The following is a 27671-nucleotide window of genomic DNA, read 5'->3' on the forward strand; positions in this document are numbered from 1 at the left end:
ACAAATCCGAGATCGGGAAGATGTATAACGAAGAAAAGAAGCTCCATGGGGTCATCAAGAGCTTGGAAAAGGATATCACCGGTCTCAAGAAGGAGGTGCGATCCGATTTCGCCGTTTCCATGGAAACACCCGTTTTACTTATCCAGTCGGCCTCGAATATTCAGATCCAAGAAAGAGACGAAACGATCCAGGACAAAGAGAAGCGTATTTATGATCTCAAGAAGAAGAACCAGGAACTTGAGAAGTTCAAGTTCGTCCTTGACTATAAGATCAAGGAGCTTAAGCGTCAAATCGAGCCGCGCGAGCAAGACATCCAGGGGATGACGCATCAGATCAAGGTGCGGCTCGAATCTTGGTTTGGTTTTGCACTTTGATCTCAAAGCGGTAGTCTCACGTACAGTTGTTGTTCGCTCCTGCAGGAAATGGATGTGGAACTCGAACACTACCACAAGGCAAACTCCAACCTGGAGCTTACCATCACCGATTTGAAACAAAAGCTTCGAGCGGCCGAGAAGGAGGTTGCAAAGGAGCACGCCAGGGTGAAAGCTTTCGCGGCGACCATCAAACGCTTCAAGGTGGATCTGAACGAGTGCGTGCAATATATTCAGGAGCCAAAGCTATTGAAGGTAGGTTCTCCAAAGTGTCATTGTACATATGTTCCCAAGCTGACGAGCGGCCATATCCACTATCAGACGCACGTGAAGAACCTCTATCAGAAGTACTGCTTGTCTTCCGAAGCCGAGGTGATCGGCGGCGATCCCACCGCGGCCGCAGGCGGTCCAAAGTCATCCGTCACAGATGTGCAACAGGAATACGCTCGCCAGCGCGAGCACCTCGAGCGTACCGTCGCCTCCCTCCGTCGTAAAGTCAGCAAAGATCAGAACATCCATCGCGCGGACAATGTTCGCATCATGGGTGAGAACGTTGCCCTCATCAAGGAAATCAACCAGCTGAGGAGAGATCTTAAGAGGACGAGGGCGCGGGAGAAGGCTGCTGAGATTGCGTTGAAGCATGAGCATTCGAAGGCGATATTACACCAAAGCGCTTCGCCTGAGCAGTCTGGCGACGAGCTGACTGAAGGTTTGTCGAACTTTGCAGGGGTTCCGACGCTCTGTAGAACCCAGCAAATGCTGACTCAGTGTCATTCTTTTCAGAGCTACGACTTCCCCCAGTGTCGTCTTCACCGGCACCACCTGCATTACCGCGACTGGAGCAACAACTGGCTGTGCCGACATAGACGACGTTCCCTCTTGTGGTATTTTTCTGAAGCTTCACCAGGCCGCTGTTATGACGCAGAGTTTCAAGCCTTCGACATGCGATTCGTACTCCCCTTCCATCTGCCACCATAGTCATAAGTCCCATCCTTTTGTAAATAGACTAGCGCCATTTCTAAGGCAAGTTTTGGACCAGTACGCCTACTGTCTCAAGTTCGATTGCTTTCGGTCATGGTTACAGTATCGCCGGTGGCTGCGTCCGCCTGAAATATGCCTGAGGTACATCCATTGGCTCCGCCAGGCACAAGCTTATGGGGACTTCAGCTCTTTGATTTCCACTCTAGGAGAACAACGGTGTGCCACGACCCGCAGGAAACAGCTTGTATTGTGAACTGATCCATGGGCGGCTTCGCCAAGTGGCGCAGTTCAATGGGAATCAGCCCACAAGACTCCTTCTTCAGATCTGAACCAACAGCATTGAGCTGATCGTACTTGTTCCAGCCGCACCCGAATAAACGTGTCCCATCACTGATCACCGTATGCCGGCTTCCACATGCCACCATCACCCGTCCAGGCGGAAGCTCCAGATCTATCGGCGTCGGTAGCGCATGGTTCAGCTCGTCGGCATCATCCCCGGGCTTGACGTCCGGGTTCTCGGCCAGCCCTAATTCACCGTGCGATGCAGATCCGAAAGTGTACACGTCCCCATCTCCGGAAACCACGGCCGAATGTGTATCTCCCGCTGACACTCCCAGGACCTTCACTCCCTGTAAAGCTTCAATCACTATCGGAGCTTTTCGTTCAGTTGTCTCGCGAAACCCGCCCCCTAGCTGACCGTGTAATCCATTCGCCCCCCAGCTGTATACATCTCCATTGGATGTGGTAGCTAAGAAGTGATGTAAGCCAGCAGATATGGTCGTATACGGGAATTGTGCGATAGAAGGGGCGATGATAGTTTGCAATGAGGGACTCCCGTGTCGCCAAGTACGGATTGTTCCAGACGCCGTAATAGATGCTGCCGTTGTAAATGTTGATGCTACATCGATGCAAGAGAACTCGAAGTCGACAAACTCGGCCTCTGGTGGACCGCCCTCACTTCCGACAAGAATTTCGTTGGCATCCTCCTCGGTTTTTCTTCGCTTGCGAGAAGGCTCTTCACCCTCACTTTCCTCTTGTCGTATCGTCATAAGACGTAGCCGTTGACCAACTATGACATACAAGGCATTCTCATCCGGCACTCCGTCAGAGTCGCGCGAAGGCACGACTTTCGCCAGACTCTCCCCATTTGTGATTGGAACTTTCACTCGGACAAAGGGCGCACTATTTTTCCCTCCCGTGAACGTGTTCGTGAGACCCCAGATGTAAATGAAGTTGTCCTTAGACCAGGCTATTGTGCACGAGAAAGTGGCAGCAATGCCGAGGTACAATGGATCCTTGGATGGAAGCTGGGTACCGACTGGGGCTGGCGTGAGTGTTCGAGCTCCGTCGGAGATGAGGGTTGCTAACTCAAGTGACCGTCCGCAACACTGCCCGAAGGCGTCGAAGCCAAAGGCGATTATCTGTTGCATCTGGTTCCAGTTCGTACGATATTACTGTGCGAGAGGCGCCCGACAGCGCTGGACTTGACTTGAGAGGTGTTACTAGCGGTTACGAACCGCTCGCGCGCCATGCCGAACAGTGGGGTATCCGAGGCCAGAATCTGCCATCTGCCTTCTGTCCTTCCGCCTGTTCCCTCATATAACTACGTACCGCACGCTATCTGCAAAGTCCTAAACGGACGTCGAAGACTTCATCCGAGCCAAACATCCTCAGAGTCAGCCAACGGCAAATCACTGTAATATTGGCTATATGTTTTTCACATTGGGAGCAGCAATCGAACCACTTTGGCGACATGAACACCTAAAATGAAACCTGAGAGCGCAAAGACTGCATCTAGAAGGAGAAAGGGAATGCCGTCGCTTCAATCCTAACCCAACGACTGCTGCGTGCGTACTGATGCCATGAGGCCCGAATTGGATGAGGGATTCCCATCTGGTTTTCCTGATATTCGCCCGTCCAGTATCCAAATGCTGATGATAGACGAAGAGAAGCGATCGTTATTTGTACTGTACAAGGCAAATTTCTATCTCCAGCAAAGAGTCCGTTTCATATTTATGTACAAACCGCATGACGTTCCACGCTGTTCAACTCCGGGAAGCTATCAATGCGTTGATCGAGCTTCAAGCGCTGATCGGAAAGCCTGGGCCGAAACGTTTGCTCTCCCTCTCTACCACGTGCTCCCTGCCTTAGAATACCATCTCAGTCACCGAGCGCACCCCGCCAATCACCGAGAGACAAGAGGAGCTGAGTTGGTGACAGGGCTTGTACTGACCCCGCATCGTTCTAATCTGCTTGGAAGACGTGCTTCCCTCGTTGTTGGAACTGAGTCATAGGCTTCCCACTGCCAACGACGCCCACTTTGGCCATAGGATCATCTGGAGTGGCGAAGATGCTCTGCTTCTTCTTCAGTGGTGGTTTGATGCCAGCAACACCGCCTCCCGTAGACTTCCTCTTCTTCTCTGCTCCAGACCCCGATGAGGACCCTCCTTTCGCAAATTGTAGCCATGCCTGCTGTTTCGACGACTGCTCCTGCTCCTTTTTCGTGGGCTGAGTAGGATCGCGGGGTTTGAAAGGCTTCTTCTTCTTTTTGATTGCGTCTGGATTGGTAGCTGCGATGGTGGCCTCCGTCACGGGAGCAGCGGGTCCTTCCACTTTTTTTGGTTTGGCGGCACGAGCGGCGTCCTCTATGGAGGTGGGAGGTTGCGCGGAATACCGGATATCGCTGCCTTTTACAGGTTCCGGTTTGTGGTAGCCAGCAAAGACGACGGTGTATGTATCGTCGTCAGCGTCCGGTACACCGTGCACAACAGCTTCGTAAAAGTTTCCATCTCCTTTGTACTTGGCGGACACTTGCGTGCCTACCTCCCACCGTACAGCCCCTGCTGCTGGTTGTGCGTTTCCTCCGCCCCCGCCGCGCTTCTTCTTTGACTCTTTGTTGCTGGTAGCAGGGGCCTCCTCCGCTATGCCTGCAAAGAGGGCTATGAGCTCTTTCAAGTCTGCTCGGAGCTTTCCCAGCTCTTGGTTGTCCGGGTCTTTTGCAAGCGCCTCGTCTACTTGATCTAACTTGAATTGATATTCCGCGAGTTCTTGAGTCATTGCGGGTGGTTTGCACAGGTAAAGGTGGCGGACTTTTGTGGACAAAACCTTAACGGCTGAGCCTCCAGAAATGTAGCGGTATAATGTGGATAGGGTGTCGGTCGTTCGGCTATCGTCCGAGTTGCTTCTCCTGTTGTCTTGTCAGTCGGCCGTTGTTCGGAAATGTCGAGAGTCGAAGCAGACTCGAAGTGGTTCTCTTTCCTCTCCCCTCAGCAGCTTTCCACGCGTTTCCGTCTTTCCGTCGATTCCCTTACGATAGCTACATGGTCTACACAGTACTCTACAGTATTACAAGACGTAGGAACCTAGGAAACTCTCAACAAGATACTCTTTTCCTTATTACGGTTTGTTCCACGGGATCTAGCCCTACCCTAGCCTCTCTCAAATCCTGAGGGGCTTGGCGGGAGACTACGCAAGATGGGAAGGGAAAGCTGCATGTACAGTATATTCAAATTTGGCCAGCCCATGATGTATGCGGCCCCTATTTACTTTTTTCAGATTCTCTACATCTACAGTACCTTCCCACCTCCTACATCTGCACCGATAGTGGAGGGAGTCGTTGAGAAAAATCCAATCCGGACGGCGCAGTCCGTGGGGGAAGAGGGTAGTCCATGGCGAATTGCACTATTCTCAGCTTTCTTGAAGAAGGACGGGACGATTCGGTTGCTGGCCGCTCTGACGGGATGGATTCACTCTCAGCAGCTGGTGGGGCTGGTGGAGTAGGAGAGGCGCGTTTGCCCAAATCCGACCACGACACAGCATCTTTGATGGGTGGCATTTGAGAGACCCAGACCGTCTCCTCCTCGGCGTGACGGTCTGTTCGTTCCACCTTTGCATGGGCACTGTGGGACCGCCATCGTGTAGACGGGTCCTTTCTATGTGCGATCCTGACTACCATCACGTCAGGTAGCCTCTGAACCGGGGGATTAGCGATTTTGCCATCCATTAGACTTGTCCGGTGATGTGATTTGGAGCCTTGTTTGGGATGGGCCGATCCATTCAAAAAGTCCGAGATTTCCTGCCTTCTTGATGGAGGAATCACACCAGGGTCACCAGCGGTGATTCTTTGTAACGACACGGATGCTGGAATCAGCCTTCCGCGGCCACCAGGACATGTCGAATCGAGGTGCGATAGCTGCTCAGTACAGGGCGGTTAATGCTGGTCTCGTCCAAAGATGAGATACGCTCACTCACCCGAGGTTTGCGATAATTTGGAGAATCTGGGTCCGGAGCGCTGCGAATGCCTCGAGAATGTGGTCGATTTGCCTCCTTCTTCAGATCTCGGGCAAATGCAGCTGAAGAAATAGGCCGCAAGGCTGAAGGAACAGGGATTCGAGCTTCCAGTTGGAAAGTGGAGACGGAAGAGATAGTTCTCTTGTTACCCCCTGACCTGATCCCTGCAAGACTTCGTCGGCGGATAGATTTTGTTGACACATCGGCGCCGAACTCATCTGCTTTCGGGGCCCTGAACACGGGCATTTGCCTATCCTCCGTCTCTCGTGGCTCCGATTCTGGCTCATCGCTGTCCTGTTCTGAATCTTCCAACGAGCTCAGGGCCATCAGCTCCTTTGTCGTTTCGACAGGATCATCGGCTTCCGTTTCTTTTGGTCGTTGCCCATTTTCGGATTCTCCGTCGGTCCACCCAGATACAGCCGCATCGCCGGCAAACAAATCATCCTCCTTGGCGATGCCCTGATTTGACGGGATATCAATCGCCTTCGCAGGCGGGCGGCGATACATGCTCCCATTCGCGCCACGATGAGCCTTCAATTTCGACTGAGCAGGTGATTCAGCAGTCGATGGGCTTTGACTCGTGCTAGCTGCCTTTGCGGGGTCTTTCGAGGCAAACTGTCGGTGGGTCCACATGAGTGATGCGAGAACTTCTGCGTTCCAAGTGGGATCTTCACCTCCCATCCTCAAAATATGATCGTATTGCGCATTGACATCAACTACCGAGATCTCGTACTCGAGACTCTCGCCTAATTCTTCCACATATTCGGTTGTAGTCCAACACTTGGGATCCCACTGTGGCTTTTTCTCTTCTTTTGGACTGTTGTCTTCCGATTTGCTCCTAACAAGATCCTTGATCAGCTTGATGAGAAGGCTGGAGTGTTCGGGCGGAGTCCTAACAGGACGTGCTGATGCATTCCGCTTGCTCTGCTTCGTCGACGGCCGAGATGCCTCTCGGGAGGCTGTCATGGAGCGCATGGGTGGTCGCAGAATATCGCCAGTGCAATCGGAGAGCACGATATTCTTCGTAGGCACGCTCTTCTTCGCCGTCATCTTACTCTCATACATCTGGGTCATACTGCGCCATGTCGCTACCCGAGATCTGTCTTCTTCCTCACGCATTCCGCGCCGAGTGACCTTTGATTCAACGTAGTAGTACTGAGGCTCATTTCGACTCCTGCCAGGGATGTGACAGACAAAAGCAGACCGCTGATACTGCCCTTCAGGTGTGAACGGAATCAAAGCGTTTGCTTGGACTTCATTGCCGAAAACAAATGGGGATCTTGCACGGTCGGCGAGATTGTACGTCTCTAACCTCCGCTCTAGATGATCATCTTCCCAGGGTTGCGGAGTTGAAGGCGTTGGCGATGCCCTTGGATGTTTGCGTTGCTGTCCCTGGACATAGACGCTATCTCCAATGCCGTTGGCGTGTGCCTCACCTTGATGCATACTATGTTCCTGATCTGAATCACCGGCTGCGGGATTCATGTGCATCCCATCCATCACCGCCCCATATCTCTGCCCACTACTCGACAATGAGCGACTACGCCGAGAGCCCTGCGCTCCCGGACAAGTGCTGGGCCGTCTCGGAGAGCGGGCCCGCCTGGCGCTGGAGCTTCGAGGAGATCTCATGGAACGTTCGCCATCGTGTCCGCCAGCGGCTATGTGGATGGTATGCACATGCACCTGCTGATTAGGGGTCGATCTTCCATCCTCCGATGGGACCTGGATTGGGAATCTTCGGTCTCCAGAGACTACTCTCGATCTCGAGAGATGAGCAGACCGATCGCTTGCATTTATTCCGTCTCCGGAGGATGCGTCCGTTGCGTTTTGTGTTAAAGCTCTCTTCTGATTCTTTTGTATGTCCAGAAGCAGCCGAAAACCGCCCATCTCGGGAACTGTGCACGGTCGATGAAATGAGTTCACCTACAGAACCCGTTCTTGAAATCATGTCCATGTACGAACCTTCATGTGACAGTTCTGGGGTCGCGCCGGTCGACTTTTGCACCTCTGGCCTGCGGGGGCCTGGTTCTATGTTGACGAACGTTATGTTGAAGTCCCCCAAGTCGTTGCTTTGGAGATTGTTCGAGGGCGGTATGTCTCTATTGTTGATCGCCGATGGAATTCGGGACCCCCTCTCCTTCGTCCCCGATTGTGCGCGCTGGTTCGTCGCAAGCATTGAAATGTCATCTTCCCAACTGACGGTCGTACCGCTCTTCGGGCGCTGCCTGCTGGTGACGGTCGCACCACTCTTCGGACGGTCCCTCCTTGTAAGAAAGATCAAATCGGTTGAAGGTGCCGCTGGTACACTTTCGGCTGAGTTCGGTCGTGCCGGTTCGTTGGAATGCAACTCGATATCGATTCCTCCGCTAGGCGGATGCCTCTTCTCCACGTGAGGAGCATCTGGTAGCCCGTCCAATACACCAGATGATGGAGAAGGGATTGAACCATCATCTTGACGTTGCGTTCCCTCATTGGCGGCCTTTGCGGGGATTTCCGGGAATGCAAAATTTGGACCTGCTGTCTTTGCTACCCAACGTCTTTTAGACTTCCACATCCTCCCCTTCGACGACAAACAATTCTTTTACCTTAGTAACTGGAGGTCGATCTACGAGTACGAGAGAGGTTGCCTTCAGTGTGTCCTCCATGTATGTATCTGGTACGGTCGCAGCAGCATTTGGCTCGGTGTTGCTTGCAGAGGCATGTCCGGGGATGGACCTCGGTTGCGCAGTCCCTCCAGTCGCAAACAGGCTGTGCTGACTTTTGCCATGCTCCTGCAAATCTGCATTCCCTTGGCTGTGTGCTTCATTGCTTTGTGTGGAGGCGACGTTCGAAGATATCGTGCTTTCCCCTTTGGTCCTTCCAGCGAGCATCGCCGCCTTGTCAGCCAGCAAGAAGGACTCCTCTCGAAGCATCTGATCAGCAGTCCGGACCCATCCCGGATATGTGTCGTAACTCTCGGGTGCTATGTCTTCTGTAGGCGCACGGAACTTCCCACTCCGGATACCATCAAGGTCAGGCCAAGCTGGCCGCCATGCTGCAAGTCTCAGAGGAAGACTAAGAAATAGTCATGTGCAAACAAAACGCGGCGTCAATACTATTCTCACCTTTGATGGGATCTGGAGATATCGGCAAATGTTGAATTTGCCATCTGCAAAGATCCTTGCATATCCTTAACGGAGTTTTCGAACTTCTCCTTCTCGAACACGAACTTCGGCTTTGCCGCCACTAGAGGAATGACGCTCACCGCAAGCCCTTGATCAACGCTCACTTGTAAGCCTTTACCGGGGGACGGAATCTTCTCTGAGGTTTTCAGATCCTGGTTCGCCGTGAGCTTCTCGACCGAGTGCTGTTTCTCTTCGTTGGACCTTCGTCTCTCCGGAGTTCTCGCAGTCGGGGCCTCGTTCAGTTTCTGGAGACTTCCCGATCCTGAGCCCTTCGGTAGGATAGCTTTCCTTGTTCCTTGGGATAGCAGTTCTCCAGGAAACGCTTGCGACTCCACTTCTTGCCATTGTGCTCCGGTTGGGCGCTTTCCACGAGGAAGCTTGCTGTTCTTGCCCGAGGTTTGTCCACCGCTGGTAGCCTCCAGCTTCTTGGACGTGAGCCAAGCAGGGGAAGCACCTTTCGTTTCTTTTACTGACCTCTTCATCTTTTGCGCATATTGCTCGATGGATCAGAATTCAGTTTTCGCTTTGATTCTGATCTGGGTATTTGACAGGTTGCCCTCAGGGCGGAGTACTCAATCCTTTTTGCACTCAAATCCTGTCATAACTTGCACGCGCCTTGACGCTGTGCGCCCGAGCAATCATAAGGGTCTCTGTCCAGTGTCGGCGTTGAACATGGTCGTCCTTGCTATCGCTCGGACTCGATGCTCAACCAGAGGCGCCTCCTCCGACGCCATGGCAACATCCCTTCGGTGTCGCCGGGCCTGTACATACTGTATATGTACGCTACTGGATGCACTGAGCCCTCAAAAGTCTGCCGTCAAGTCCCGACAAAGCAAAAAAGGAACACAGACATAAATGTCTGTCCTTGAGTCATGTGACGTAGGAGTGCAGATCATGTGATGCAAGCAACTACGAATTTCGTCGCCTTCCTTCGTCGTTGTTATTCCGTTCTTCGTACAGACGGACCACGCAACAAGAAGCAATACGATTATGGCGTCTGCAGTGGCAACGAACGGGGCGGTGGCCTCAGCGCCGAACGGTGTAATGGCCTTATATTGGGAGCTGGCCTCCGTCGACCCGGCCGTGCGTCAGACCGCTGCAGAGTCCCTGGTACGCTCGCTCAACACATTTCAGCAAGAGCACGACAGTACGCATACCACGAGACCGGCGGAACTGACAGAATCGAATCTAGAGGAGTTTTGCGCTCAGGACGTTGTGTATGGACTGAAACGTCTCTTGCGAGGATTGCCATCCTCAAGAGACGGGGCGAGGCAAGGATTTGCTGTAGCTCTCACCGAGGTAAGAGAACTTTCCTTTCTGCGTCCGATCAGTGATACAAACCCACATTATGCTGAAACGAAAACATTGCACAGCTCTTGCGCCAACTTGAATTCCTTACTGCAGGCACGATCTTAGCACTTCTGACAAAGTTAACTCAAACGGAGGGAGCGAAAGGACAGGAGGAGAGGGAGATTCTTTTCGGAAGGATATTCGGTCTGATGGCGATATGTCAGGCTGGGATGATCTCTCGCGCTTCGACAACAATTGAGGACGTTCAGACGATTGTGACAAGCCTGCTGAAATACGCCTCCAGCAAATCATACCTGAGGGAAACCTGTTTCTGCGTATTGATTACAATGTCAGAAGAGCTGACAGATGGCAAATTGGAAGAGGAGGCCATCGCCTTTATGATTCCGGCAGTTTTAAAGAACGGGGTAGAGGATGCTGAAGATCTGTGGTTCGCATTGGTAATGCAGTCGCGTTATCCCAAGTTTGACTGGGCCTCGGTGCTCCCAACATGGAAGCATGCTCAGCTTCTGCACCCGAAGAACCAGTCACAACTCATCGAGCTTTTGAAGCAGTCCACGCACACCAGTCCCCGCATTCACTCAGTATGGGATACCCTGCTGGATCTGCTCACCTCAGAATCCGCTGCCGGCAACACAGTGTCTCTGTCGGACATCTGGATCAATCTGGACGATGCACTGTACTCATCCACTCATGAGCGCAAGCATCTGGGTCTTAACCTGTTCCAACGAGTGTTGGCGCGCGCCAAGCCCACGGAGATCCCATTTGTGTTCACCCCGCAACTTCTCCGCACCCTTATCAACAACCTGTCGAAGCAAGACAACTATCTGCACAAAGTGGCCAAGCAAACCGCGACAGCATTGTCCAAATTGGCGCAGGAACGGAAGGAAATCGCCTTGCAGCTCGTTCTACAGCTAGTGGGCAAACACGGTCACCAGAGATTCGACGCCGTGACAAAAACGAAAACGGTGGAGTCCATCCTTGGCAGTCTCGAAGCTGCGGATATCATTTCCTACGTTCAGTACCTGGAAGACCTCTTCGTGGACCAAACCGAGGAAGCCGCAGCGGAGGTTCCCTACGTGGACTCACACAGACATTGGGTCTTGGATCAGATGTTGCAACTGGTTCGTAATGCAAAGGTGCCGAAGGAGGAGAAATGGGTGCAGTCTGTGGCGCGGTTCATCTGCCTCCACGCTTTCTTCGACGTGACCAAAGCCGATGCGAAAAATTCTTCCATCAAACCCGCTCAGCCTCCATTGTCGGAGGCAACAAGGACATTGTGCCAAGAGAAGCTTTTTGCGCTTCTTGGAGCGCTCGTCGCTTTGCAGCTGAAGAATGACGAGGGCAAACCATTGCACGCTGGATGCTTGAAAAATGGCGAGCTCTGGGCTCGTGATTTGCACGACTTTGTCCAGGCAATGCAGAAGAGCAAGCACGTCACCCTTGCCGTTGGAATTGATAACGAAGCGAAGGCGGCACTTGACAAGACAGCGAAGATTCTTTCAGAAATCCGCGTGGAGCTCAAGAAGTTGGATGGCGCACAAAACCGGGATTTGCAAGCTCAATACAAAGCTTTTGAGCTCATCCTGGTTCACGTGTCTCTCCAAGTGTACACTGACCCTGAGGAAACGGTCGGCGTGTTGACGGAATTGGAGAACTGCTATACCCTGCTGTTCAACTCCAAGAGAAAGGCGAGCAAGAAGCGCAAGAACGCTGACGATGATGAGGAAGAGCACGAGCCTGTTGAGGTCCTCCTTGATGTCTTGATCAGTTTCCTCGCCAAGCCCTCTGCTCTTCTGAGGACACTGTCGCAGGAAGTCTTCAAGGTGTTCTCCAGCAAATTGACCAAGAAGGCCCTGGACCTTATGTTCGATGTAAGTGTTCTAGAAGCGTGGGAGTTGCACGAATGATGGAAGAAAGACCGTCTAACCCTGTATGTCTTTCCAGGTGCTCACCGCGAAAGGAGGTGTTGCTGGAGCTCAGGAGCTCTTTGAGGATGAGGACGAAGGAGAGGATGACCACATGGACATCGACGGCCAGGAAAACGGGGAAGTTGCGGGCGAAAGCAGCGAAGAAGAAGATGACGATGAAGACGAGGAGGAGGGTGACGAGCAGGACAACCCCAAGGTTGATGAGGAACTTCGCCTGAAGATAAAGGACGCGTTAGGAAGCGCAGCTGTGGACGGCGATGCAGACGACTCGGACGAGGGCGAGTTTTTGGATGACGAGCAAATGGGCGAGTTCGACTCGAAACTTGCGGAGATCTTCAAGCAGCGGAAAGAAATCAAGAGCGCAAAGAAAGACCTCAAGCAGCAAGTGCTTCATTTCAAATTCCGAGTTGTGGATCTTTTCGACCTGTTCTTGCGGAAAGCTCCACAAAGCCCCTTGGTCGTTGAGATGATCATGCCGCTTCTGAAGCTGCTTACGGCCACTGCTCGGAGTGCTGACGATCAAGGGCTCCACGAGAAGCTCCACGCCTTAGTCAAGAACAGGCTATTCAAGCTGAAGGAGATCCCCACCGAGCCGTCCTTGGACGCCGACCGCGCAGCAGCAGTGCTCACCGAAGTCCACGAGTATGCACGAAAAGCAGCGGACTCTGATACAGTCAGTCTGTGCTCAGGAGCGAGTCTGCTGTTGGTGAAAATCTTGAGCCATTGCAAGGAACCTGTCGCTGCATCAGCGTTGACACCGAAGAAAACACCGAAGAAGAGGAAAGTGGAAGCGGACTCTGCTACAACCGTTAAGCCTCTCAGCCGCGTTGCCACAGCCTACGCAGAATCCCTGACGAACTTCATGGCCACAAAATCCCGTCTCAAACCTGTATTCTTCTTGGAACTTGTCAGTCGTTACCCGGCGTATGGCTGGGAATTGATGCCCAAGGTCGTCGAGCTGGCAGCTCCATCTGCCGGGGCAAAGGCGTACCCTCTCGGCCAGGCATACACCATAATTTTCCGGCTGGTCACGCAGATGCCTAAGAAGGACGAAGCTGAACGGATCGAGACCATCAGGCAGGTGTGGCCGAAGTTTGTGGATGATGCCATCGCGACGTTCAAAGAGGCCTTAGAGGAAGGAAACGCGAGGACCTTGAAGAAGGAGCGGACCAAGGCATTGGTGAAGGAGCTGGTAGCAATGGCGAGGAAGACTGTGCACCTCTTCAAGAAGGAGGAGGTATGTATCTGGCGTTGATGGCTGGACCTCAAGTGTGCAATTAGACTCACTGTACGCGTCTTTTTCCCGACAGATTGCATCCCTCTGGAAAGTACCTGATCTGCAAAAGCAACTCAATGTATTGTGTGACAACGAGAAGTTTGCAACTGGAGCATCGCTAAAGGGGCAAAGAGATCAGTTATTGAGTATACTGAAAGGGGAAAGTGGGAAGAAAAAGTGATAGCGAACGAAATGTTGGGGCTGTAGCTTTGTAGCGTCATTTATAGTTATTCATCACCAATTGTATTTAACCATCAACACGATCATATAGCATAGAAAATGGCAATGTGCGGGAGATATCTGGAAAATAGAGGTGTGCGCCGCTTGCAACAATTCCCATCGGTTTGATGGGGCTACGAGAGCCACTTGACTCATGCCACTTGGGTTGCTCCAATGATGCGACGATCTGGTCCTCCACGCCAGAACACACTGGTATGACCACGAATCTGCTCGTGTTGACGTCCGGTCTCTAGATAAATTTGGCTTCTGACTCGACATCCGGCCGTAGGCCACGCGGGGTTAGGCGAGGGCCCCTTGACCGCGGAGGATCGTTTGACAGTCTTTACATTGTTGGGCAGGTATCATGACCTGCCCACTTATCCCGTCTCATCCTTGACATGATGATATTTCGGCATCGTCTGAGATAAGGAGGATGTAAGAGGGGGCCTAGGCTTCGCGTCCACTGCCCCTGGGCACCGTCCAATACCCACCTCATGCAAATATTCCAAATGCTTAGCATGCAAACTGGCTTGCATCTTATTTGATTTCGTCATCTTCCTCGTCGCCAGCTGGCCTCCGAATATCACAGTATCATCCGGAATGACTTGATTTGGGAATGTCATGCATTTGACGCCTATTACGCAGTTGTCCCCTATGATTGTGCCTCTTTGGACCCGGGCTTTGGCGGAGCGATACGACTGATTAATCAAAGGTTAGGAAAAGTCGAAATGTTCAGAGAACTCACCCCCAATCTCTATTGTACACCCGTTTCCTATCTGTGCTGATTCTATATCTATCGTTCGCATCCCTCAGTTGTTGATACTTGTTTTTTCCCATAAGGACGTTCAATGTACCTACAGGCTCCGACCTCTATTATGTTGTTGTCGCCAATAAGAAGAGGGTTTGCCGTTCTGCGTTCCATGAAACCATCTATGAGTAAAAGACTTCGGCGGACACCGAACCCCCAGGCCTACTTGTTGACAATCTGCACATTCTCCTCGATTATGGTCCCGTTTCCAAGGACAATGCTCCCAGACGCTTCGTTTATCAGCCGACACTTCGGATGTATCACCGCATTTCTGCCGATTTCCACTAGACCTTTACATACGGAGCCGTCACAGATTGTAGGGGGCCTCGTGGCAGGGTCCGGCAGATTCGAAAGAGACATGGCGTAAAGTGGATACTGCAGCGATTCTAGACTGGGGTTTGCGACCTATCGCGACTTGGCCGGAAGGAAGATCAACGCAAGCCATGCAAGTTTCGGACATCCATTTAAGAGCTTTGTAGGACCCGCGTCCGAACTTGCCCTCCTCGTAAATTCGAACTCACTTCGAAAGGCATCAACAGACTTGGTCTCGAGTCGCACTGACCCCGGAACTTCACCAGTATATAACGACCGGCATACCTGAACCGTCCAGCGTCTTTTGATCCTCACGTCTCCCTGCCACCGACGCACGGCCCACCAATTCTATGACAAAGCCCAGGCCTGCACCTAAAGGGAAGAGCAAACGCAAGACAGAGTCCGAGGAAGAAGAGTACGAGACTTGCGATAGTCTGGACGGCTTTATCGAAGAGGAGTCTGCCTCTGAAGTTGGCGGGGACGAGTCGGACGGCTCCGAAGAGGGGCACGGCTTGGAGGACGGGGAGCGGAAAGCGACTGTGGACATTTATGCAGAATTTGGAGTCGAAAGGGATGCAAGCCAGGTAAGGATGTAAGCTCCAAGGGCTCCAATCGCCGTTCAAACCCCTCACTCGCTTACCTCCAACAGGATGTCATAAAGAAAGCCTATCGCAGACTGTGCTTGAAATACCACCCGGACAAGCTCAGCCGCTCCTCCGAAGACGAACGCATTGCAGCCACCCAGAAGTTCCAACAGATTGTGTCGTGGTATGAGGTGTTGTCAGATCCCGCAAAACGCGAGCACTATGACAGAACGGGCGAATACGAGATGGGCGAAGTCTTTGCGGGCAAAGGGGACGCTTCATGGGAGGAGTATTTCAGGCGATTGTATAGTCAAGTCACAGAGGAAAAGATTTTGGAGTTCGAGAAGACTTACAAAGGTGAGCTCAACATATTGAAGGCTTCGTGCACTCTCCGAAAGGTCGCTCATGGCGATTGCTCCCACGTTGTAGGATCAGAAGACGAAAGAGCTGATGTCCTCGCAGAGTATGAGAAGCACAAAGGAGACGTGTACAAAATTCTCGATTGCGTACCTGTCGCTACGTTCGACGACTTTGACCGATTCCGCGCCATCATTCAATCCGCAATCGATGCTGGGGATGCGAGGTCTTACAAAATCTTCACGATCGCCGACCCTAAAAGATACGCAAGGGAAAAGAAGAAAGCAGATGCGGAGGCAAAAGAGGCAGAGGAAGCATTGCGTGAAATCAGAGCTCGAAAAAGCAAGAAGGGCGGAAGCGCTAAGCATTCTGGCCACTCTGCTGACGCCGACGCCCATGTCAGCGATCCCTTGAAAATGATTGCAGTCAACAGCAAAAAGCGCATGGACTCGTTGTTGGAAAGCTTGCAGGCAAAGTACGCTCCCTCCAAAGGCAGCAAGAAAAAAGGAGTGAAAGAGGCTCCGTCGGAACTCTCAGACGCGGACTTTGAAGCCTTCCAGAAAAAGATGTTTGCCAACAAATCCAAAGGGAATGGGAGTGGTGGTTCCCCGGCAGTGGACTCGCCAAAGAAGGGGAGGAAAGCTCGGGACGACGAGGAGGCACCACAAGGCAAACGGCGAAGGCGCAACTGAAGGCTCATAGACGCATCTCGAAACCCCTATCTACATGATGGCCCCAAAATGTACATATTTTATTTAGCAATCAAAACAATTCTAATGGCCATGAAGCTATGGTGAAGTAAACAACTTCGTTCAATACGCCAAAAGTGTGCTACCTACTCAGCGGATACCCACAGCAACTCCTTGCTGAATGCGATCTGTGATTTGGCTCAGCACCATGCCCATTGTGCCGAGGTGTAACCTTTCAACTTGAACGGCCTATCGCACGAAAAGAGTGAGAGAGAATATGACCATCCTGTGTCCACGTGTAAACCCACCTGTTGCTCATCTTCGTCCAAGTCACCTAGTCCTTCGGTCCTAGCATCCAGGACGTCCAAAAGTGCATTGATCCTCTTTTGCAAAGGTTGGATGAACCGATTTGATGTTGTGATCAGATGATCTCCGTCCCAGACTCCAGTCTTCGAAGGGAAGACAGACAGGAGTAGTCAGCGCCACATTAGACGAAGACAACGCGCGTGAGGCACACTAACCACATTGGCAGCAGGCGCATCCCGCAATAGGATGTAAAGATAAAGATTCAGAACATGCATGAGTCCTGCAAAGCGCTCCACAAATGACTCTTCGTTATCGAAGATGGTGTCGGAGCTGTGGTCAATGGTGTCGGAGGTGGGGATAGTCGTGTACAGCGGTCCAGAGGGATCGAGGAGGACCGAGAGGAACGTCTGTCTAAGCGCTCGGCCAGAGAATACGGAGACCTGTTGAAATGTATATTGTGAGCACACGCCGGGCTCGAAAATGCGGCGGAGACACATTGCGAACACCCTTTCAGGCATACCTTTTGCGATCCAGCTCGATTCCAAGCCTCATGCACATTGTCCTTCAATACCGAAAGGGCGGCGACCTGTATATTCGCCATCGGCGCATCCACGATCATTTCAATGAGAATCTGAAACCGAGCCGTCTCGTTAAAGCACCACATGAAAGATTTGAACAGCGCGAAGCATTTGGGTCGGAGTGCCTGATCGGGGGTGCCGACCATAAAAGTGATGATCGTCTGAATAAAACGGATCGGCAGTCAGGTGAGTCCTAACGCTGTACCTAGTTCCGCTGGCCGTTGTGTCCGCACCTGAATGAAGATACGCCAACCCCGCAGCGCTCCATCGTCGTTATCGTCCGCGTAGAATACTGTTTCCCGTGGGACATCCTCCATGGCGATCTCGAATAGGGCCAAGCCACGCACGCCCATGTTTCTGGTTGGCGAGGCGAAGAAAGATGGTCAGCTGGCGCTGCCACGCAACGTAACGTCCTAGGATGGCGTACATACGCTTGCAGCAGGCTTTCAATGTGGGGTCTGAAGGCTTTCAGTAAGTCCACTCCTTTGATCCCGAGCTCAGGTGTTCGGCCATCTTGGGTTCCACCCTTCCGCTTTGCAATCAACGCGGCGACCATAATAGAACAGCCAAGCTGCGATGGAAAGGTACTTTCGAGTATTTCCGGTCCCAAGTCTCTGTCTGCACGAGAGTTGTGGGTGAGGTTCTTGAAATGCAATTGGCAACGCACTGGTTCCTCACAACGTACCGGGGAAGTACGTCTCACTCTGCAGCACCTCCGCGATGTCGATGTTCAGCGACGGGATGAGCGCCTTCAACGGCAGGAAAAAATCAATAGCAACCTCAGAACCGTTATCAGTCGAGCATGCACCTACCAGCGCACGATTGATAAGCGCTTCCGAGTCGCTTGTATTGGGAAGTCGGCCCAGACAGACTGCAAAGAGCTGAAGTAAGAGGCAGATAAGAGCGTGTCGTCGGTGGCGGCCTTCGTCGTCGCCAATGTTCTACGAATATCATGAGATGCGTGCTGCAAATCAGGCCAGTCGATGTGGGTTGACGAACGTTACTATCTGCGAGCCGGACCAGTCGCTCGACGACCTCCAAATGGCCATTAATGTACTGCACTCCCGATTGTTCTCTGCGAAGGTCTGCGGTGAGCACGATCACTTGTGATCAATGTCATCAACAGCTTACAATTCAGATGCTGCCCGGAAAGTGCTGATTAGGGTAAGATAGGCGGTCTCCAATTCCATGGCCAGCTTCTTCGACTTTCTTCTCTCGAGCGCTGCAAATGTTCGCTTGTTACGTCTCGACTGGAATCGTACTGCAGGTTGGAAATGCTTACCAGTTACCCACAGATCAGAGTAGGCCTTTATTATAGCAGCCATCTTAGCAAACTCTTCACCATCCCTTAACGTCTCCCACAGGTATTCTATGCTGAAGAGCGCCAGTTCGCGCGGCGAGGAACTCTCCCCCACCACTTTCAAGATCTGCTGGGCGGTGTTCGAGCAGAGCAATAGGACTTCATCAACGTTATCCTCCGGTACGTTCGACACTGTCCAAACTGGTTGATCAACTGCTTCAGATGAGGGCAGGATGAAACATCCTATATCCCGAGCTATTTCCCATCCGTATTCCTCTGCAAGCCGCTGAAGCACAAATGCACGGTGTGGAAGTGAGAAGACGCCCCTCTAACAGATTCGGAGGCACAAGCCTACCGTTGGTTGGCCGTCTTTGTCTTTTAGGAGATCTTGCAGTTTGAGGAGCATACACAAATGCACTTTGGCGGAAGTCTCAGACCGCAACAAACTCGATAAAGAGGAAAGCCATAGGGCATAGTCCTCAGCGGACCCCTCCTCTTCATTGTTGGCGTTCTGGAAAAGGCCATTTGATTTGAACAACGGGCAGTCAAGTGGACCATGGGTGTGGACAGGAATCTCCAGGGCTCACCAGCCGGGATGCCTGCAACCCGAGTTGCTCGACGGTGTCCATATCCAATCCTTGCGCTGTTCAGTTGAACTTCCTTTGCTCACGCCAAGGGGGGAATCGCCTGAAGCTGTAACTTCAAAATTCAGCAGTTTCTTGACATGCAACCCATGGACGAGCGTGTCACACTGGGAGTCAAAAGACCTCGGCCGCCATTCGCTCTCCTCCGTTCCCCACCTACCCCACCGACCCCAGATCACAGGCCACATACTCTTGCCCAAAATGCGAGTTCTTGCCCTCTTCACAGTCTTGCTGGCTTCCGTCTCGACGGCGGTCGCCTCAAAAGGCCCCAAGATTACCCACAAAGTCGCCTTCGATGTCACCCAGGGCGACGAGTCTTTGGGCCGAATCACGATCGGTATGTGATCTGGTCGCCACTGTAGACGGGAGTTTCCATATTGACCCGTCATGATAAGGTCTTTACGGCAAGACTGTCCCCAAGACCGTCGAGAACTTCCGCGCGCTTTGCACTGGCGAGGTGAGTTCCGTGCATGCCGCTATTGTCGACTGGCGAGCCTTGAACGCTGAAATGCCTTCCCCTTCTAGAAAGGCTTCGGTTACAAGGGTAGCAAGTTTCACCGGGTCATCAAGAACTTCATGATCCAAGTAAGCATCCTTCCCAAATACTATACTTTGACGTAGCCTGTCTAAAACGCTGACCGTGTTCATTTCAACAAAGGGTGGTGACTTCACCCGGGGTGACGGCACTGGTGGTACGTACATATTATCTCATCATCAAGCTCCGGTAGTCCAATGTGAGCTGCTTTCTGAGACTCGCCATTCTCCAGGCAAGTCCATCTACGGCGAGAAGTTCGCTGATGAGAACTTCAAGCTTCGCCACACCGGACCTGGTGTTCTCTCCATGGTACGCCCGATCGAGCTAGCCTGATTCGATATGAATGACTTTCTGATGTTTCTTGAACCTCCAGGCAAACGCTGGAAAGGACACCAACGGCTCTCAGTTCTTCCTCACAACCGTCACTACATCCTGGTTGGATGGCCGTCACGTTGTTTTCGTACGTGTTTCTTTTGCATTCGTGCCCGCGCTCCAATTGTTCGCGTTGGCGTTGGCGGCATTGACTAATCGGAATGCTGTCGAATGTAGGGAGCCGTTGTTGATGGTATGGACGTTGTGACCAAGATTGAGAACACCCCGACCAGGCCAGGTACGAAGTCGTTTGTGGAAGGCCTGGCTTATTGAGGGGTGGAAATTGACACATTTCCGCACTCAAAGGTGACAAGCCCAAAACCGACGTAGTCATCAGTGAATGTGTTGAGATTCCGGTTGAAGCGGTTGAGGGGGAAAAGACCGACTTGTAGATTGATTCCATCTGTTCTCTGATGCACTGTGTATGCGACATTAAATGATGGACTAGCAGTGAAGGCAGCCTTATTGCTTGCAGCCTTGGGGCCGCCGCTATGCGGAGGAGGGTATACCGTGGCGATACTCAGGATAAAAGGTTGGAGACGAAACCTATTTCCGTATTAGGCGAGACCACGAGGGTTATGATTGATTTATCACACACGTAAACTACCTATCTGCTACTGCGTATTCTGAATATTGACGGTGAGTTTTTGAACAGTCCCAACATTGAGCATGCTCATAATGGTTTCCATGTCCCCGCGGACAACCACCTCAGCGCTCTTAGCTGGCAGCTCCTTTGAGACGGAGACGGCAGCAACTTGGACCTGGGTGGCTTTCGGAGCGGAGAACCATGCGAGATTCGGTTTCGGCGCGGGGTCCAGGATGTTTCGGTTTGGCTACTGATGACACAAGGCCTGGCGTTTTCCTTGCGTCCTTCTTGAGTAGGGGCAAGAACACTTTCCACGGCAATGTGATGCGCACCTTCCATTCGGGCGTATGCAGCAAGACCAGCTGCACTTTGGTGACCCGTTGCCTTCATGATCCTACCCTGCGGAACACTGGCGTCCAAGAGAATTGTTGCTGCACTCGCTGGCATTGAGTGAGGGACGAGCTTTCGGTTCCGCCACTCATGGATTTGGGCTTGTTCGCAGGTCCTTCGGAGTCACGAGCCCATATTGTCTTTGCCCATATTCTGCGCAACTTACCACTTTCCAGTACCGGCAAAGTTTTTCGGAGTGTTGGCGCGGACGAAGAGCTGACAATTGGTCGTTTTTTGAGGTACATCTGAATCTCCACCGCCGGTCCCTTCCCGTTGACCGTCAGTGGCGTCATATTGACCCTCGCATCTTTCCCAACTTGCCCGCCTTCCACCCTGATTGTTCTTTTCAATTGGAAGAATACGGCGTTAGATAGACTCGCCATCGGCATAGACCACTCGCTCCAGTGCCATCACTGAATGCGCCTCCCCATCAAGCTCGATGAAGAAAAGAGTGACATATATCCAAGCCCGGTGACTCAAGCCAGCAGGAGTGTTGAGTCTGTTGACATTGAAGAAGTCCGTAGCCAAGAGAGCTCGAATCTCCTCATCGTCAAGGACAGAAGCCCGATCCGTCCCCGCTTTGCCTGCCTTCTGCGGCCGACGCATCTTCTGATCCCAGGACTGTCCGCACTCCCTCAGAGGCATCATCAGTCTGAACGTTGATGATCTTGTTTTTCGCTTCGCCCTTCTCTTTGAAGTGGCGGGTCATGGCATCGAACGCTGTCTCAAGGCTGCTATCCTTGAAGTCGTCGCCGGTTTGCAACCGCACACGGGCCGGGCCGCTCGCCAACACTTGGGTCACCTAATGGCTTGAGTACAGAGCCGAGCATGGCCATACTTATGATGAGGGCGAAGTGGAGCTTGAAGTGCACTTCTTGGTTGTCGCTACCAAGAACCAGCAACTGACAGCTTTCTGGACGGTTCAGGTTCTTGATGCTGTCCTTGATTTTCTTCCTCTCGGCGTTTGAAAGCTTTGCGAATTTCGCAATGCCCATGGGAATCTTGAGGGTTTGTTTTCGCTTTGCGCTGTCCACAGCCTTCAAAACCACTTCTGCAGCCCCCCCCCCCCCCCCCCCCCCCCCGGAACATTGGGACCCTCGATAGGCCTCCTCACCATCCCCGTCGCCTTTGAATGCTCTCCAACCTCCCAGTCTCCGCAGCCTCCGCAACCTCTCCAGCTAACTTCGCATGGTTGGAAGTCTGCACGAAGAGCTCCTGGTCCTCCAGCTCCTTCAGGTAAGCTTCAAACGAGTCTCGACGGCCTCTGTTGGAGCACGCAATTCCTTTGAAGCTTGCAATTGGTCATTTTCCTCGGCTTCTGCCGTCTCTTCCGCCATTGACTGAGCTAAGTCAGCCTCCTCTGCAGTGAGGGCAGGGAAATGTCGTCCTCGGAATCCATTTGCTGTGGAAACTCTCGAGCTTGCTGTGTTGAGCTGCGGTGGTTCGGAGATGCTGTTTCCTGGTTGTGCTGATTCTGAGTGTGAGATCGCTCTGAGCCTCGGACCGGCGACTTCATAGTCATAGTTGTGGGTGGGCAGAGGGTGGGAAAATATATGTAGGCCCGACTGAGGCTGACGTGGGACAGAGCAACGCTGTCAGGCGATTTTGGAGCCGAAAGCGCCGAGGTCGGAATAGCCTGACGTGCGTGATAAAGGGTGACATAAGGGAGCTGCACAGGTTCCCATTGAGCGATGAAGCACCGATACTTGCCGCACTTGCCGGACGTATCCTGGCTGGACTTGCGAGAGCTCTTGGGTATTCCACAAGGTATCATCTATTTACAGAGCGAAATGCTGGACGATGGCACTGGGTGGGCCCTCAATGGGGAAACTTCACTATACTGACGGAACATCGCAGCACGCCGGCGCAGAGAAGAACCCGAACAGGACAGGAAACGCATTGGCTGGGCCCTTGACGTGCCCCAGCCCCTCGTCAAATGCAAAGAGTGCGGCCGAATTGTGTACCGAGCTGCTTTCCTCGATCATTGGGGTATGTCGCCGAATTAAGGTGGCTCGCACGATGCCGAGGTGCCGGCAGGTCAGAACGCTTATTGTAGCTGGGATGTCTGTGTAGACGTTTGTAGTGCTCCAGAACCAGTACGCCAGATTGCGGTCGTCATGGACGGAACGAAACCAGACGGTTCGCCGGCGCCCTCCGCCCCTGGCACACCGTCTACGAAGAAGAGGAAACTGCCACCGGTTGGAACGCCAGTGGATGGTATGTCATATGCATTATACAGCGGCTCTGCAGTGTCACTTTCAGAGATTGGAACTCATACCGGTTTCTCAGACGGATCAGAAGCCGGCGATAGGGAGATACCTGCTAAAACCGCAAAGGTTGCTGTGCGGGCCACAGCTCAACAGAAAAAGGCTGCTGCCCAAAAGGAGGCTGCCCAAGCAAAGGCAAATGCTGCGAAAGCAAAAGGTATGGATGAGACACCTGAGACTTCAAGCGTACTGATGTCGAGAAGAGCCTGGGAGATGTGCTTGTTTCCGGAAACGATGAACTCAAATTTCGCGTTTATAGGAGTCCCCACATTGGATGCCGACATGGATAGGAACTGTGGGGTACAATTGGCGGATGGCACCAGGTGCATGCGTTCGATAACCTGCAAAATCCATACCGTCGGGCAAAAAAGGGCCGTAACGGGTCGGTCGCAACTGTATGATGTGTTGGTGGCTGAATGGCATCAAGTTCAGAAGGAAGAGAAGAAGAAAGAGAAAGGAAAAGGTGCTGTTTTGGGGTGGTTAGCCCGTCTTCATCTTGTTCGGGGGCGATGCCATGTCTTTTAAGACTTCTTGTTCACATCTGCCTTCGCCCCTCCTCCCATGTTTACCAGGCGACCTACGAGTTGGATCAGCAGCAAATTCACCACATACCCTCGCTCGCCCAAGCGGCGCCATCCCCGTTGCAAGCTCCTCGACCGCGCCGCTCGAACCACAAAGCCTCACCAAAGAACAAGAAGCAGATTACGTCTTCAACGCCATCCGTCTGTACCAGCCTCAGCCCTTAGCGCAGCCGCCTCATCATTCGCACGTCGAGAGCTTCAAGGCGTGGAAATACCATACGGCGTTGAAAGCGGCATTGGGGCGGCAATGAACCCCGTTCTGCAACTGACGCCATTGCCATTCTTCATTTTTGGAATTGATATCCCTTTATTTTCAAGTTTTTGGTACTGTCATCGTATGACTGAGTTAGACATAAGGAGTCGGCGACGTCATACTTACTCCGATGTACACATGCATCTTGCATTCCGCCATGCCATTGTGTGGCAGTCATGTAAATGTCTCATGTCTCCTCATAGAGTTTCACTGGTACTCAAAAAGCAGAAGAGACGCATCACTACAGCAATGTTCCGAAGTTCCTCAATGAGCGTATCATATTGTAGATTATGAGACACGCGAAGGGTGAAACCCCTTGACAGCCCTCCGGAATACGGCTGATATACGACGACAATCGTGGCTTCAGTGAATCCACAAGCGGGCGAGATCAATAAACATACAATGACAGCCGCAAGCGACGTGCATCCCGTCAGATGTCGATCCCCTGCCCCTCCAGATACTCCTTCAGCCTCTTCACGACTTCGATGAGATCCTTCTCGTTCAACCCTTGCACCGCCATTTCGACTATGCTCCCGACCGTGATTCCCTTGTACACCCCCACAAAGCTTCCAAAGTACATATAGCTGAACATCCCCATCAGGAACTGGCAATCCATCCTGTCTGTGATTCCACCGTGGCCCGGTATGGAGTCTCCGAAATCCTTGATGTTGAACGCGCGTTTAAATCCAGAGGCAAAGAAGCCTCCGAAGGGGGCAACGACCGAAGCGAAGATGGAAAGGGTGAGCGAGTGCAGCTGCATAGGGTACAGCGTGACCGTACGGAAAGGAACGCCGGCGAAGGGAAACAGGAAGCGCAGCAGACCCGAGAGCATCGGCGGGAAGCGGTAATCCGTAGACAGGAATACCGGGTTCGGCGTGCAGGATGCACCGGAAAATGAGTTGGTTTTGAAGTCGCGCATAGGACAGTACATGTACGGGAACTGCGATAGGAAAGCGGAGAAAAACCAACCGAAGATCACAGTCGTGAAAAGAGCGCCGAGGAATCCCTCCCAGGTCTTTTTCGGACTCAGCGCGATCAGAGGCGTGCGGCCGAAGAAAAATCCGAATACGTAGGCGGCGATGTCGTTCCAGATGACAAGCGCTGCTGGCAGGAGGAACCAGATGAGGCCTTCGAAGATGTTCTTGATGATGAAGTTGGATTGGCAGACCACAATGAGCAGAACCATGTGGGTCCATCCAAATTGGGAGAACTGGAACTTGTAATGGCCCTTTTTGAGGTTGATGACGAACATCACCACGCCCAAACAGTATAGGCAGAAACTGATAAAACGATGGTGGGATGCCAGCGGCATGAGGAAGGCGTCAACGAAGACGTAAGGCTTGAACCGTTCGATCAGAGTTTCGCCGTACAGAAAGTAGTTGGTCGAGAACAAGAAGTACCAATGTGCGAATCGATTCCATGGTAATCTCTTCTCCTTGGCAGGCGCGACTCCAATGGAAATGACTTCCTTATACACCAGCGTCTGCAACACCACGACCAGCATGATGACCCAGGCATGGCCAGCGAGTAACACACCGAAAAGCAGGCCAATCATAACAAAGGTCCATGTGGTGCGAACGAGTGCATTGGCCCATTTTTTGTTTTTGTTCTCGTCGACGAGGAGAGTGACGTTGCTGCTCGCGGCACTGCTGCCCGTGCCATTTCTGTGTTGCGCGTTGCCGTGACTGAGATAGCTGTTACTGCCTTGTGGGGTAGTGAGTTTCCCGGTCGTTGCGAAGGTGTTTTCTGCCTGGTGACTTGATCGGCGTGATTTGCTTTGTTCGTCGGTGAGAACCTTAGAACCGCGGTGGCGAGTCGACGCAGCGGTGAGGTACTGGGACGAGTCCTCAGGTAGAAGATCAGGGAGGGATTCTGCATTGCCGGTTTGATGCCCAGCCGCCTTCTTCTTCGTTTTGCCCATTTTCGCAGGTGATTCGTTGAATGTGAAGTGAAAGCGTGTATGATCTAGCGAAGGAGCTCTCGCAGCAGTGAAATGCCTTGCTATGTGTTAGTAAGGTTTGCGGTCCCACGCCTGATGGTACGGCGAGCGCAGACGAAAGTGAACTCGGTGGTTGTGGAGAAGGAGGTTCTCTGGGAGGAAACGGAGTGGTCGGTCAGCACTCAATCCTCCTGGGTCGAACACCATTTCGGGGGGAACTTCCGAGACTGCACTATGTACTTACTTATTTTGGTGGCGAACAATGAGACGGTGAGTCTACCAAAGTCGGCAAGTGGGTGGATGAACAATGGTGGCGGATGTGGTTGTGGTGATGAAAGTAAGCCACTGGGTGCACATTAGGATGACCCTGAGCCTTGAGGGGAGCTGAAATGCATTACGCGGCAGCAGACGCTGGCAGACGGAACCTCGTCATTTTCAGATTAGGGACTTTTCTGCATCCCCTCGGGCCTCCACCTTCGCATGTGAGATGCCCGGCGCCTGCCACCCGGCCCTGGGGCCGTCCACAAGTGCTCATTCTAGGCGCCGTCCTCAGGTGTTCATGCGTATGTCATAGTCCTATCCTATTAAGTGGGGTAGTATCCGTACGGCTTTGTGGCCAAATGCTGGCATTTGGGCATTGTGACAGGGCAGAATCCAACATTGCCCGACATAAAAGCATTAGCAGCGGGTGTTGTTGACGGTTATGAGCATGGTGCATCGCAACCATATCTCGTGGTACATATGTAGCTGCTCGATTCTGGAATATAAGGTCATACTGTTTTCCACTTTGAAAAGTCGTTTGGAAGGGCTGATGTGCCGCCTACAGCAATTTGGCATATATGCACGAAGGCATCCCGAAGCGCTCGGCGGGCCTCCTGAATGCACAGAAGTGATTTGCATGCCGGATGGATGAAAGGTGCATCAAATGGCAGCGTAACATTCAGTAGGCAGAAATGTGGGATCGGATAGTTATCCCTTACCGCCCGCGCATGAAGCTGCAACAGACTGAGGATGGAAATGAAGAAGTCGACTCAAAGTCAACATATGATTTCAAAGAAGTGTTACAAAGACAAAGAGTATTCACGGACGATACAAATGCTCCCAAAGTTACAACTACAGACTGCAATCGAACTAGTATAACAACAAGTATGCAATGGGGAATCCCAACAACGAAACGGAAGATACAAAATGCAAGAATGTTATCATGAAATATCTGCTGAAGGAACATTTGATGCACCCGAACCAAAGGTTCAAAAAAGTGCGACCTTCCGACTACGGGCTCAAGCGATCGGCGGGACACCAACCGGCGCGGTGTGCGCAGCAGTGCGCTTGCCAATGGGGCGCCAAGCGTAGAAAAGCTCAACGTTGAGTTGGGCCAGGTTGCGTCGCTCGCGAGCCGACGGCATTGCTGCTCGCCGGCGGGGCTTGGGGGCGGAAGGCGCGGTTTTTTGCTGCTTGGCAGGGCGATCGGGTGATGGTTGGGCCTCAATGTTGGTGAGGGACCCACGCTTGAGAACGGTGTCGCAGACCGGAGGCTTGGCAGCGAAGACAAAGGATCCGGCATGAGCTCGGGGATCGCAGGCGGCGAAGCCGAAGACGGGCAGGGCGGGAGGGGCTTTGTTGGCGCCGT

At 52.5% G+C, this 27671-nt stretch overlaps 10 protein-coding genes across 10 annotated transcripts; 4 read left to right on the forward strand and 6 right to left on the reverse strand.

The window, feature by feature from the left end:
* Positions 1–1558: 1558 nt before the first annotated feature.
* EV422DRAFT_487348 (regulator of chromosome condensation 1/beta-lactamase-inhibitor protein II) lies at positions 1559–2263 on the reverse strand (the record flags this gene model as incomplete). Its single annotated transcript, XM_053067395.1, has 1 exon — positions 1559–2263. A coding segment is annotated over one exon (705 nt), but the record flags the coding sequence as incomplete, so codon positions are not given.
* A 1333-nt stretch (positions 2264–3596) lies between these two features.
* On the reverse strand, positions 3597–4409 carry EV422DRAFT_491434 (uncharacterized protein; the record flags this gene model as incomplete). The annotated part of the gene is made up of 2 exons (XM_053067535.1): positions 3597–3705; positions 3760–4409. The coding sequence occupies 2 exons, from the start codon at positions 4407–4409 to the stop codon at positions 3597–3599; spliced, it is 759 nt and encodes a 252-aa protein (XP_052929290.1).
* A 183-nt stretch (positions 4410–4592) lies between these two features.
* On the reverse strand, positions 4593–9357 carry EV422DRAFT_514347 (uncharacterized protein). Its single transcript, XM_053069232.1, has 6 exons — positions 8747–9357; positions 8228–8684; positions 7605–8163; positions 5604–7537; positions 4908–5544; positions 4593–4846 (listed from the first exon to the last, which is right to left on the reverse strand). The coding sequence occupies exons 1-5, from the start codon at positions 9286–9288 to the stop codon at positions 4939–4941; spliced, it is 4098 nt and encodes a 1365-aa protein (XP_052929291.1). The 5' UTR covers positions 9289–9357; the 3' UTR covers positions 4593–4846; positions 4908–4938.
* Positions 9358–9796: 439 nt separating this feature from the next.
* EV422DRAFT_563652 (DNA polymerase phi-domain-containing protein) lies at positions 9797–13502 on the forward strand (the record flags this gene model as incomplete). Its single annotated transcript, XM_053072094.1, has 4 exons — positions 9797–10105; positions 10180–11988; positions 12062–13282; positions 13356–13502. The coding sequence occupies 4 exons, from the start codon at positions 9797–9799 to the stop codon at positions 13500–13502; spliced, it is 3486 nt and encodes a 1161-aa protein (XP_052929292.1).
* A 137-nt stretch (positions 13503–13639) lies between these two features.
* On the reverse strand, positions 13640–14828 carry EV422DRAFT_142205 (dynactin subunit p27). The gene is made up of 5 exons (XM_053064818.1): positions 14515–14828; positions 14399–14451; positions 14286–14333; positions 14032–14219; positions 13640–13959 (listed from the first exon to the last, which is right to left on the reverse strand). Exons 1-5 carry the CDS (start codon positions 14706–14708, stop codon positions 13918–13920), a joined length of 525 nt encoding a protein of 174 aa, XP_052929293.1. The 5' UTR covers positions 14709–14828; the 3' UTR covers positions 13640–13917.
* Positions 14829–14864: 36 nt separating this feature from the next.
* On the forward strand, positions 14865–16335 carry EV422DRAFT_575708 (uncharacterized protein). Its single transcript, XM_053073217.1, has 3 exons — positions 14865–15244; positions 15310–15601; positions 15674–16335. The coding sequence occupies exons 1-3, from the start codon at positions 15011–15013 to the stop codon at positions 16291–16293; spliced, it is 1146 nt and encodes a 381-aa protein (XP_052929294.1). The 5' UTR covers positions 14865–15010; the 3' UTR covers positions 16294–16335.
* EV422DRAFT_514362 (uncharacterized protein) lies at positions 16336–19197 on the reverse strand. The gene is made up of 13 exons (XM_053069233.1): positions 19062–19197; positions 18830–18985; positions 18457–18760; positions 18306–18396; positions 18174–18249; positions 17987–18115; positions 17860–17923; positions 17606–17792; positions 17408–17531; positions 17117–17335; positions 16812–17036; positions 16599–16739; positions 16336–16539 (listed from the first exon to the last, which is right to left on the reverse strand). Exons 1-13 carry the CDS (start codon positions 19101–19103, stop codon positions 16441–16443), a joined length of 1857 nt encoding a protein of 618 aa, XP_052929295.1. The 5' UTR covers positions 19104–19197; the 3' UTR covers positions 16336–16440.
* EV422DRAFT_553122 (cyclophilin B precursor) lies at positions 19198–20684 on the forward strand. The gene is made up of 8 exons (XM_053071874.1): positions 19198–19455; positions 19514–19575; positions 19644–19703; positions 19777–19810; positions 19886–19962; positions 20027–20113; positions 20203–20263; positions 20332–20684. Exons 1-8 carry the CDS (start codon positions 19320–19322, stop codon positions 20415–20417), a joined length of 603 nt encoding a protein of 200 aa, XP_052929296.1. The 5' UTR covers positions 19198–19319; the 3' UTR covers positions 20418–20684.
* Positions 20685–22491: 1807 nt separating this feature from the next.
* Positions 22492–24316, forward strand: EV422DRAFT_142696 (SCA7, zinc-binding domain-containing protein). The gene is made up of 6 exons (XM_053064820.1): positions 22492–22768; positions 22859–22990; positions 23075–23218; positions 23291–23425; positions 23528–23731; positions 23841–24316. Exons 1-6 carry the CDS (start codon positions 22693–22695, stop codon positions 24098–24100), a joined length of 951 nt encoding a protein of 316 aa, XP_052929297.1. The 5' UTR covers positions 22492–22692; the 3' UTR covers positions 24101–24316.
* Positions 24163–26319, reverse strand: EV422DRAFT_142718 (phosphatidate cytidylyltransferase). Its single transcript, XM_053064821.1, has 2 exons — positions 26286–26319; positions 24163–26099 (listed from the first exon to the last, which is right to left on the reverse strand). The coding sequence occupies exon 2, from the start codon at positions 26021–26023 to the stop codon at positions 24533–24535; it is 1491 nt and encodes a 496-aa protein (XP_052929298.1). The 5' UTR covers positions 26024–26099; positions 26286–26319; the 3' UTR covers positions 24163–24532.
* Positions 26320–27671: the final 1352 nt, after the last annotated feature.

Source organism: Fimicolochytrium jonesii (genome assembly GCF_025526975.1).
Source record: "Fimicolochytrium jonesii strain JEL569 chromosome Unknown EV422scaffold_2, whole genome shotgun sequence".
Classification (NCBI taxonomy): Eukaryota; Fungi; Chytridiomycota; class Chytridiomycetes; order Spizellomycetales; family Powellomycetaceae; genus Fimicolochytrium; species Fimicolochytrium jonesii.

What these genes read in the sequence shown, in the direction of transcription:
- EV422DRAFT_514347 (XM_053069232.1), bottom strand. Translation starts at nt 9,288, where the DNA reads ATGAAGAGGTCAGTAAAAGAAACGAAAGGTGCTTCCCCTGCTTGGCTC. An exon ending in ATCTCCAGATCCCATCAAAG is followed by an intron (nt 8,685 to 8,746) that starts GTGAGAATAGTA and finishes TCTTCCTCTGAG; the next exon opens with ACTTGCAGCATGGCGGCCAG. An exon ending in CCCAGAACTGTCACATGAAG is followed by an intron (nt 7,538 to 7,604) that starts GTTCGTACATGG and finishes GACCGTGCACAG; the next exon opens with TTCCCGAGATGGGCGGTTTT.
- EV422DRAFT_142205 (XM_053064818.1), bottom strand. Translation starts at nt 14,708, where the DNA reads ATGTCTCTTTCGAATCTGCCGGACCCTGCCACGAGGCCCCCTACAATC. An exon ending in GTGTACAATAGAGATTGGGG is followed by an intron (nt 14,220 to 14,285) that starts GTGAGTTCTCTG and finishes GCTCCGCCAAAG; the next exon opens with CCCGGGTCCAAAGAGGCACA. An exon ending in ATTTGGAATATTTGCATGAG is followed by an intron (nt 13,960 to 14,031) that starts GTGGGTATTGGA and finishes TCCTTATCTCAG; the next exon opens with ACGATGCCGAAATATCATCA.
- EV422DRAFT_575708 (XM_053073217.1), top strand. Translation starts at nt 15,011, where the DNA reads ATGACAAAGCCCAGGCCTGCACCTAAAGGGAAGAGCAAACGCAAGACA. An exon ending in TCGAAAGGGATGCAAGCCAG is followed by an intron (nt 15,245 to 15,309) that starts GTAAGGATGTAA and finishes TACCTCCAACAG; the next exon opens with GATGTCATAAAGAAAGCCTA. An exon ending in GTTCGAGAAGACTTACAAAG is followed by an intron (nt 15,602 to 15,673) that starts GTGAGCTCAACA and finishes CCCACGTTGTAG; the next exon opens with GATCAGAAGACGAAAGAGCT.
- EV422DRAFT_514362 (XM_053069233.1), bottom strand. Translation starts at nt 19,103, where the DNA reads ATGGACACCGTCGAGCAACTCGGGTTGCAGGCATCCCGGCTG. An exon ending in TCCGGCTCGCAGATAGTAAC is followed by an intron (nt 18,116 to 18,173) that starts GTTCGTCAACCC and finishes TGATATTCGTAG; the next exon opens with AACATTGGCGACGACGAAGG. An exon ending in ATGCGCCTGCTGCCAATGTG is followed by an intron (nt 16,740 to 16,811) that starts GTTAGTGTGCCT and finishes TTCCCTTCGAAG; the next exon opens with ACTGGAGTCTGGGACGGAGA.
- EV422DRAFT_553122 (XM_053071874.1), top strand. Translation starts at nt 19,320, where the DNA reads ATGCGAGTTCTTGCCCTCTTCACAGTCTTGCTGGCTTCCGTCTCGACG. An exon ending in TTTGGGCCGAATCACGATCG is followed by an intron (nt 19,456 to 19,513) that starts GTATGTGATCTG and finishes CGTCATGATAAG; the next exon opens with GTCTTTACGGCAAGACTGTC. An exon ending in ATGGCCGTCACGTTGTTTTC is followed by an intron (nt 20,114 to 20,202) that starts GTACGTGTTTCT and finishes TGTCGAATGTAG; the next exon opens with GGAGCCGTTGTTGATGGTAT.
- EV422DRAFT_142696 (XM_053064820.1), top strand. Translation starts at nt 22,693, where the DNA reads ATGAAGCACCGATACTTGCCGCACTTGCCGGACGTATCCTGGCTGGAC. An exon ending in GCTCTTGGGTATTCCACAAG is followed by an intron (nt 22,769 to 22,858) that starts GTATCATCTATT and finishes GGAACATCGCAG; the next exon opens with CACGCCGGCGCAGAGAAGAA. An exon ending in AAATGCTGCGAAAGCAAAAG is followed by an intron (nt 23,426 to 23,527) that starts GTATGGATGAGA and finishes TCGCGTTTATAG; the next exon opens with GAGTCCCCACATTGGATGCC.
- EV422DRAFT_142718 (XM_053064821.1), bottom strand. Translation starts at nt 26,023, where the DNA reads ATGGGCAAAACGAAGAAGAAGGCGGCTGGGCATCAAACCGGCAATGCA.